The sequence below is a fragment of the Oncorhynchus masou genome, chromosome 29, assembly GCF_036934945.1.
Source record: "Oncorhynchus masou masou isolate Uvic2021 chromosome 29, UVic_Omas_1.1, whole genome shotgun sequence".
Classification (NCBI taxonomy): Eukaryota; Metazoa; Chordata; class Actinopteri; order Salmoniformes; family Salmonidae; genus Oncorhynchus; species Oncorhynchus masou.
The window spans coordinates 8,632,712-8,642,506 of NC_088240.1; the positions used below are offsets into that span (position 1 = coordinate 8,632,712).

The window sequence follows — 9,795 nt, forward strand, 5'->3', positions numbered from 1 at the left end:
TGGTCGCCAAGGTGGACGAGCTGGTCACTAAGGTGGACGAGCTGGTAACCAAGGTGGACGAGCTGGTAGTCAAGGTGACTAGTCGGTAGCCAAGGTGACGAGTTGGTAGCCAAGGTAGACGAGCTGGTTGCCAAGGTGGATGAGCTGGTCGCCAATGTAGACGAGCTGGTAGCCAAGGTGGACGAGCTGGTAGCCAAGGTGGATGAGCTGGTAGCCAAGGTGACGAGCTGGAGGTGACGAGCTGATAGCCAAGATGACGAGCTGGTAGCCAAGATGGACGAGCTGGTAGCTAAGGTGGACGAGCTGGTAACCAAGGTGGACGAGCTGGTAGCCAACGTGACGAGCTGGTAGCCAAGGTGACGAGCTGGTAGCCAAGGTGACGAGGTCGTCATCAGTTATGTCTGCTTGTAACTGCTGAAACGGCTTCGGGCAGTTCCCCTGATGACACATCACTCTACCACCATGTCTGCTATTGTCAATACACTGAGTTGCTCAATTACAACACTCCCTTACAAGTAAACAGAACAACATGGTTGTCTTTCTGATTAGTGATTTCAAAGCCATACATTAGAGACATGGGTTTATTCGACTCAAACCAATGTGAACTGCTGTGACATAACTTTGCCTTTTCTGAATCGTGATGACACTTTTAAAAGAGATTATATTCAGGCCTCTGACCAGAACATAATTCACCTTAGGATATATACACTGATATTACTTGATAAGTATACTTTTACAAATTGATAATGGGGTGTAATGTGTAGATAGACCTCTAATGGATCTGCATTATATTTGTATTCATTGTATTGAGATATTATTTTACACATGATACATATTATATGACAAAGAGCTCTAGACAAATCAATGTGGAAGACAATAAATTATATTATGTGATATTGTGACCTCAATCTTTTTCATTTGCTGAATCCGCCGTAGTTTATGAATCTTTGCACATGATCACTGAGTACTTTCCTGTCCTTTAGGTAGTCAGCACTGTAACATATTAAAGGTTTAAAACGCTGCAACCTGATTATGGTCTCCTTTATTCTTCTGATAACAAATACAATGTAAAGGTACATTTCAATTTTCAATGATCAATTTCAAAATATTTCACAAATATTGTTTTCTTGTTCTCTAAAGCCAAGCCCCTTTCTGCATGAGTGAAGGGAGCTTATTTCATCTTTCTCATAATTTATACCAACAACTCTCCTGGACCATGTTTGATTGAATAACCATGTTTAATTATTTACTGTTTGGAAGCTGGAGAGTGTGTCTCCATGGTGTATTCTAACCTTGCCAGGCACAGACAGCGCTGTTCTTCACTGCAGCCACTAGCTAATGTTCCAGTTGTCCCTGCATGCACACCCAACTGATGGAAATTTGTGTGATGTGTTTCTCTAAACCTAGGTTTGTTTCACTTTCATTTACAGAAAAAATGAACCTGAAACTGTGGTAACAAAATAGAGAAATGTGTCAGCACATGCCTCCAGTAAACACGTTTCCTCCTTTTATACAATATGATTAATAATCAATCATTTATACTATATGCCTATAGTCAAAGTCTACACACCCTTCGCAAAGTTCACATTTTACTACCTTAAAATTACATCTAAATGTGAAATGAAATGTATTGAAATTCTTCCAAATAAATGCCAAATTGAAAACTAAGATGTCTTGATTGCATGTTTATTCACAAGTTAACACTTGGTGAAAGCAGTTTTGGCAACAATTACAGCTGTGAATCATTTTTAATAATTTTTATCAACTTTTCACAAATCTTAGGGCAACATACTGAATGCAGTCTCCGCTAACATGGGAACATTGCTTTAAAATTTAAATCACGCTGTAAAGCTGAACTTCTGCAATACGCATTGAATAGAGACCTAAGGCACCTTTTCCTTTAACTTTTTACCTTGGCTTTGCTCCTTTCATATTTCCTTTGATCCTGACAAACTCCCCAGTCCCTGCCAGTGGCAAGCATACCCATAACATGATGCTACCACCAAATACTTAGTGTTTTACAAAATTTCATTCACCACATTACTAACCTGTATGACAACTTGAAAAGAAGGAAGCCCTAAATCCACATTCTGTTTGCAACAAGGCCCTTAAGTCATTCTGCAACACAACATGGCAAAGAAATGTAATTTTTTGCCTAAATTAAAAACTTGAATACAACACATCACAATGTGAAACCCTCTGTATTTGGTGGCAGCATCATGGTATGGGTATGCTTGTCACCGGCAGGGACTGGAGAGTTTGTCATGATCATGATTCCACCAGGCATTAACTCTGGGGTGTGAAGACATATGCAATCAAGACATCTTTGTTTGAATATAATTTTTCTTTCACTTTCAAAATGTGGAGTAGGTTGTGTAGATCGTTTGGGGGGGAAAATCCACTTTAATCCCTCTTTAGATTTAATATTAAGGCAGAACATTTTGAAGACCGCAATGCTTTCATAAATAAGACAAACTATATGCATATTCCTATCAATAAATGTTAAAAATCAAGGATGAGCACATGCTTGAAAGAAGCTCCATTCACACACAATTAATCAGTACTGCTGCAAACTGCTTAAATTATTTAAAAAATATATATATGTAAATATATATATGTAAATTAAGCTATTGAATGTATAGTATTGGATTTATAAACCAAGAAAGCCTACATACAGAAAATGCTGATCAAGTGCTTCAATTAAGCCTGCACCAGAAATAGACAACATTGATTGATTTAACAATTTAGATTTTAGGAACTTGACCTTAGGCAACAGTTGTACTATGTGCCTATTGATAGATAGGTGTCTAGCATCTGCCTAAAGGGAAGTGGAAACTATTAAAGACACTTTCACTCGCACATCTGTTGTCCTTTGTTCCATCAGCCTGTGTTTTCACATGAACATTTTATCGTTCTTAGTACTCCTTTTATTTTACAGTAAGAGAGAACTGAACCGTGAGAACTTATCCACACATGATGGTAAGAATACCTTTCATATGGTAATACATGTAATATGGTAATACATTTAATATGGTAATACATTTAATATGGTAATATGGTAATACATTTAATGTGGCAATATGGTAATACATTTAATATGGTAATATGGTAATACATTTAATATGGAAATATGGTAATACATTTAATATGGAAATATGGTAATACATTTAATGTGGCAATATGGTAATACATTTAATATGGTAATATGGTAATACATTTAATATGGTAATATGGTAATACATTTAATGTGGTAATGCATTTTATATGGTAATATGGTAATACATTTAATATGGTAATATGGTAATACATTTAATATGGTAATATGGTAATACATTTAATGTGGTAATGCATTTTATATGGTAATATGGTAATACATGTAATATGGTAATATGGTAATACATTTAATATGGTAATACATTTAATATGGTAATATGGTAATACATTTCACATGATAATACATGTAATATGGTAATACATTTAACATGGTAATATATTTCATATGGTTATACATTTAATATGATAATACAGTTCATATAGGGTGTAGCATGCACATCCATTGTGCAAGGAGAAAAAAAAGATTGATGAAAATGAAGAAACTGGGGATGAATCTCTAAACTGGGGATGAATCTCTAAACTGGGGATGAATCTCTAAACTGGGGATGAATCTCTAAACTGGGGATGAACCTCTAAACTGGGGATGAATCTCTGAACTGGGAATTAACCTCTAAACTGGGAATTAACCTCTAAACGGGAAATAACCTCTAAACTGGGGACTAACCTCTGTTTCTAACATCTAAGCTAACACGATGGTCGTACCATGGATCATTTAGTTATTTAATTTGGGATTTTAGGACCCCTTTAGGTATAAATTCAATAACATTGAATTTGGCTTTTGCTACTACAGAGACACATTGAATCAGACATCTAGAAATAAATAATCTAGGAGATACAAGAAAGCTCAGTACATATTTTTGTTTTTTGGACACATATTTAACCTCGTATTTGTGTTGGCACAAAACAACCTCCATACTTCCATTTGTTTGCATTGGTTACCTTCAGACAGGCTGTAGAGCAAAACAGAAAACACTAAACGGTTTGGCCTTCCAACTATTATAACCACTCTATGGAAAGGATAGAGGTTATAGTCGTTTTGAAGGCCAAACTGTTCGGACACTACATACATTTTTCGGGAGAAGACTGACTTTCAGGACATCTCATGGTCTGACAAACATCACTGTAGCTTGGACACCTTCCACTGCAGATGCAGAAGACCAGCATAGGTAGATGTGGCGAATTGAGACAAAAATATTGGATTTCTCTGAAATTAAACTGACAGATTTTGATGGGGATTTGTTTTAATCATGTTACTTAGATTGATGCATGTGTGGGCCAATAGACTCTTAATTAACCATGATTATAAAGGACTCAATAGAGGTGAATGAAAAAGGAAACCGTATCACTGATCTTTAACAAGCTTACGTATCGGACTCACAGCCTTCGTCAAAAAACGCTCTGACGAAGGCCGTGATCCTAACGGAAGCTTTAAAAATCTCTGACGAAGGCCGTTTTCCTAACGGAAGCTTTAAAAGCTCTGACGAAGGCCGTGATCCTAACGGAAGCTTTCAAAGCTCTGATAAAGGCCGTTTTCCTAACGGAAGCTTTAAAAGCTCTGACGAAGGCCATTTTCCTAACGGAAGCTTTAAAAGCTCTGACGAAGGCCGTGTCCTTAAACGGAAGCTTTAAAAGCTCTGACGAAGGCCCTGTGTTATCATTACCCCTCTAGGAATAACGCTGTCCTGTTCCCCCAAAGGTCAGATTGTGTTATCATTATCCCTCTAGAAATAACACTGTCCTGTTCCCCCAGAGGTCAGATTGTGTTATCATTATCCCTCTAGAAATAACACAGTCCTGTTCCCCCAGAGGTCAGTGTGTGTTATCATTATCCCTCTACTAATAACACCGTCCTGTTCCCCCAGAGGTCAGATTGTGTTATCATTATCCCTCTAGAAATAACACAGTCCTGTTCCCCCAGAGGTCAGTGTGTGTTATCATTATCCCTCTAGAAATAACACAGTCCTGTTCCCCCAGAGGTCAGTGTGTGTTATCATTATCCCTCTACTAATAACACCGTCCTGTTCCCCCAGAGGTCAGTGTGTGTTATCATTATCCCTCTACTAATAACACAGTCCTGTTCCCCCAGAGGTCAGATTGTGTTATCATTATCCCTCTACTAATAACACAGTCCTGTTCCCCCAGAGGTCAGATTGTGTTATCATTATCCCTCTACTAATAACACCGTCCTGTTCCCCCAGAGGTCAGTGTGTGTTATCATTATCCCTCTACTAATAACACAGTCCTGTTCCCCCAGAGGTCAGATTGTGTTATCATTATCCCTCTACTAATAACACAGTCCTGTTCCCCCAGAGGTCAGATTGTGTTATCATTATCCCTCTACTAATAACACCGTCCTGTTCCCCCAGAGGTCAGATTGTGCATCTTTCCATGTGTGTGGGGTGATACTGCTGGGCCTGTGGTGCTCCTCTGTGCTGGGAGCTGGAAGCTGGTACCCCAAAACCCTACCCTGTGACGTCACCCTGGCCAGCAACAACACCATGGTCAACGTAGATTGCACTGAGAGAGGACTTCTAGAGGTCCCAAAGGACATCCCCAGAAACACCACCAACCTGACCCTCACCATCAACCACATCCCTCACATTAACTCAACGTCCTTCCAGGGCCTGGAGAACCTCACCGAGATCGACATGCGCTGTAACTGCGTGCCCATCAAGATCGGCCCCAAGGACCGCATGTGCACAGAGAGTGTGACTATCAAGACGGACACCTTCAAAGACCTGAGGAATCTGAAGGCTCTGTATTTGGATGGGAATCAGCTTTCCACCATCCCAAAGGGTCTCCCTCCGAACCTCATTCTGCTCAGTCTAGAGGTGAATAAAATATATACCATTCTGAAAAGGAACCTCTCTGACATCACTAACATACAGATTCTTTACCTGGGTCAAAATTGTTACTATCGTAACCCATGTAATGTTTCCTATCAAATTGAGGAGGGAGCATTTTTACAGCTCGGTAACATGACTCTCCTATCCCTCAAGTCAAATAACTTATCCTACATTCCCCCAAGATTACCGACAAGTCTCAGAGAGTTGTATCTCTATAATAACAAGATTGAAATGGTTACTGACAAAGATTTTCATAACCTAACCCAATTGGAGATACTTGACCTGAGCGGAAACTGCCCGCGCTGTTACAATGCACCGTTTCCTTGTATTCCGTGTCCTAACAATTCACTTCAGATAGACAAAAACACCTTTAAAACGTTGACCAAACTGAGGATACTACGCCTGCATAGTAACTCCCTCACGTATGTGCTTAGAGAGTGGTTTCAGAACTGTAAAGAGCTGCGAGTACTTGATCTCTCAACCAACTTTTTAGCTCGAGAGATAGCATTTACTTACTTCCCACGAGCTCTACCCAACCTGGAAGAACTGGACCTGTCTTTTAACTACGAGCTGCAGAGGTATCCAGCTACACTGCACCTTAGTTCCTCATTTTCCTTCCTGAAATCCTTGAAAGTACTCCGCATTAGGGCCTTCGTCTTCCAGCAACTCACCCTCGAAGACATCAGCCCACTGATTCATCTAAAGAACCTGGAGGTCATTGACTTGGGCACCAACTTCATCAAAATAACCAACCTCAGCATTCTAATGGAACTGAAAAGCTTCAAAATAATAAATTTATCTGACAACAAAATATCATCCCCCTCTGAAAGTGGTCAGTCTGTTGCCTTTTCAGGAGGAGAAGCCATACATGGCTCCCCAATGTCAGATTCTGGGCATAACAGCAATGGAGAAGTGAGAGAGATTCATTATTTTAGATACGATGAGTATGCTCGCAGCTGCAAATACAAGGACAAGGAGGATGGCACGCTGAATTCATTCGTCAATACCCAGTGCAGCAAGTTTGGAAAAACCCTGGATATCAGCAGGAATAATATATTTTTCCTTCACTCCAGATTCTTGAACCTTGCTGACCTTAGATGCCTAAATCTCTCTGGAAATGCAATGAGCCAAAGTCTAAATGGTTCTGAGTTTACTTTCCTCACTAATTTACAGTATCTTGACTTCTCATTCAATCGTCTGGACCTTCTCTATTCCACAGCGTTTCAGGAACTGAGAAGTTTAGTTATCTTAGACATAAGCAACAACAATCATTACTTTGAATCAGAGGGTTTGACCCACATGCTTAATTTCACAAAAAAATTGACCAATCTGAAGAGATTACTAATGAACTATAATAAGATTTCTACATCCACCAACACAGAGCTGGAGAGTCTCTCTCTGGAGGAGTTAGAGTTCAAAGGTAACCGTTTAGATATGCTTTGGAGAGATGGTGATACAAGATACATAGACTACTTCAAAAAACTGCTAAATCTGAGGGTCCTAGACATCTCTCACAACAACCTCAACTTCATCCCTCAGCAAGTCTTCCAGGGCCTGCCAGACAAACTCACTAATCTCTACATTAACAACAACAGATTGAAGATATTTAGTTGGGAGAAGCTGATTATTCTACAGTACTTAGAGGTCTTAGATCTCAGTAGTAATAGCATATCAACAGTTCCCCCAGAGCTCTCCAACTGCACCAAATCTCTCAAGACTCTCCTCTTACGCAGAAATCAAATATCCAAACTCTCTGCGTATTTCCTCAAGGACGCCTTTAGTTTGAAGAATCTGGATCTCAGCTTCAATAACATTCAAAACATTGAGCAGACCAGCATCCCTGATGATGTTGTCGATCAAATGGACACATTAGTCCTGAACAACAACAAGTTCATGTGCAACTGTAACGCCCTCATGTTTGTGATGTGGCTGAACCGCACCATGGTGAACATCCCCAGACTGGCCACCGCTGTGACCTGTGCTGCTCCAGGAGCCCAGAGGGGTCATCCGGTCATCTCCCTGGACCTAGAACTGCAGGCCTGCCAGCATAACTACCTATCCATCATCCTTTACATCCTACTCACATCCCTGGTGCTCAGCTTCATCGCCCTCTCCATCTCCAGCCACCTCTTCCTCTGGGACGTGTGGTACCTCTACCATTTCCTCCTGGCCAAGTTCAAAGGCTACAGACGCCTGTCCTCGCCGAGCACTGCCTACGACGCCTTCGTGGTATACGACAAGAAGGACCCGGAGGTATCTGAGTGGGTGCTTAAGGAGCTGCTTGTTCAGCTGGAGGACCACGGGGACCACCCCTTACAGCTGTGTCTGGAGGAACGAGACTGGATCCCTGGCTGCCCCCTGATCGACAACCTGTCTCAGAGCATTCACCAGAGCAAGAGAACCGTGTTCATACTGACGAACAAGTACATCAAGAGCGGGGACTTCAAGACCGCATTCTACATGGCCCATCAGCGACTTATGGATGAGAGAGATGATGTGATTGTCTTGATTTTCCTGGAAAAAGTCCCCAGTCACTCAAAGTACCTGAGACTCAGGAAGAGGTTGTATAGGCGGTCAGTGATGGAGTGGCCAACAAATCCTCAAGCGCAGCAATACTTTTGGTTTAGCCTAAGGAGTGTACTGGTAACAGACAGTCAAAAACAATACAGTAATCTCTTCAAGGAGACTCTTTGAAAAAGGACAAACACAATGATTTTTCGCCATTTGTTAAGAATGCTTAGCATTGTCCTTTTTTGTGATTGTGTAATGATTGTGTAATCATTGGGTAATGTCATTAATGGCAAAAAGGGGGAAGCAAACCAATGGAGAACTTCCTCAATTAATCTATGAAGATTCTGTTTGATTTAGCTCAGATGGCGGAATGGGAATCTGTGGCTATGGTGTCAGACAGTCAGAGACACTCAAAAACAATACAGTAATCTCTTCAAGAAGATTCTTTGAAATTTTACACTTTGAATACACCTAACCCACTGGGCACACACTGGTTGAATCAACGTTGTTTCCACATCATTTCATTGAAATGACATGGAAACAAGATGGAATGGACTTTGAATTGACATCAGTGCCCAGCGGGTAGTGTTGATCTTTTAATGTGGTGATTGTTGTAAATTGCAAATTGTAAATTGTTGTTAAATGCTCTGATCACCTGTGATAATTAGCTATCTAGCACGCTCTAATCACCTGTGATAATTAGCTATCGAGCATGCTCTGATCACCTGTGACAATTATCTTAAAGATGGGTTTTAAGGTGTACCGTAAATGTAATGTATCTGGTTTTAAGGTTTACAGTAAATGTAATGTATCTGGTGAGAATGTTTAGATATGAATTTTCATCTCTAATACTGACTGATTATGTTTGCTGTACTGCAATGCTTATATGCACACCAATATCTCTACCTGTACATGACCATCTGATCATTTATCACTCCAGTGTTAATCTGCAAAATTGTAATTATTCGCCTACCTCCTCATGCCTTTTGCACACAATGTATATAGACTCCTCCTTTTTTTCTACTGTGTTATTGACTTGTTAATTGTTTACTCCATGTGTAACTCTGTGTTGTTGTCTGTTCACACTGCTATGCTTTATCTTGGCCAGGTCGCAGTTGCAAATGAGAACTTGTTCTCAACTCGCCTACCTGGTTAAATAAAGGTGAAATAAAATGAAAATAAAAATAAATATCCTGTCTCAGTCTCCTATCCTGCTGCGGAGAGTAAGGTAACAATACAGTAATAAAATAATGATTCACAAAATGTTTAACTGATTCTGCCTTTAATCTCTATATGCATGGCATATGAAAGTATAAAAATTAAT

At 40.1% G+C, this 9,795-nt stretch overlaps 1 protein-coding gene across 1 annotated transcript; it reads left to right on the plus strand.

Moving 5' to 3' along the window:
* The first annotated feature begins 2,899 nt into the window (after positions 1–2,899).
* Positions 2,900–9,594, plus strand: tlr7 (toll-like receptor 7). The gene is made up of 2 exons (XM_064943935.1): positions 2,900–2,979; positions 5,481–9,594. The coding sequence occupies exons 1-2, from the start codon at positions 2,974–2,976 to the stop codon at positions 8,652–8,654; spliced, it is 3,180 nt and encodes a 1,059-aa protein (XP_064800007.1). The 5' UTR covers positions 2,900–2,973; the 3' UTR covers positions 8,655–9,594.
* The last annotated feature ends 201 nt before the right edge of the window (positions 9,595–9,795 follow it).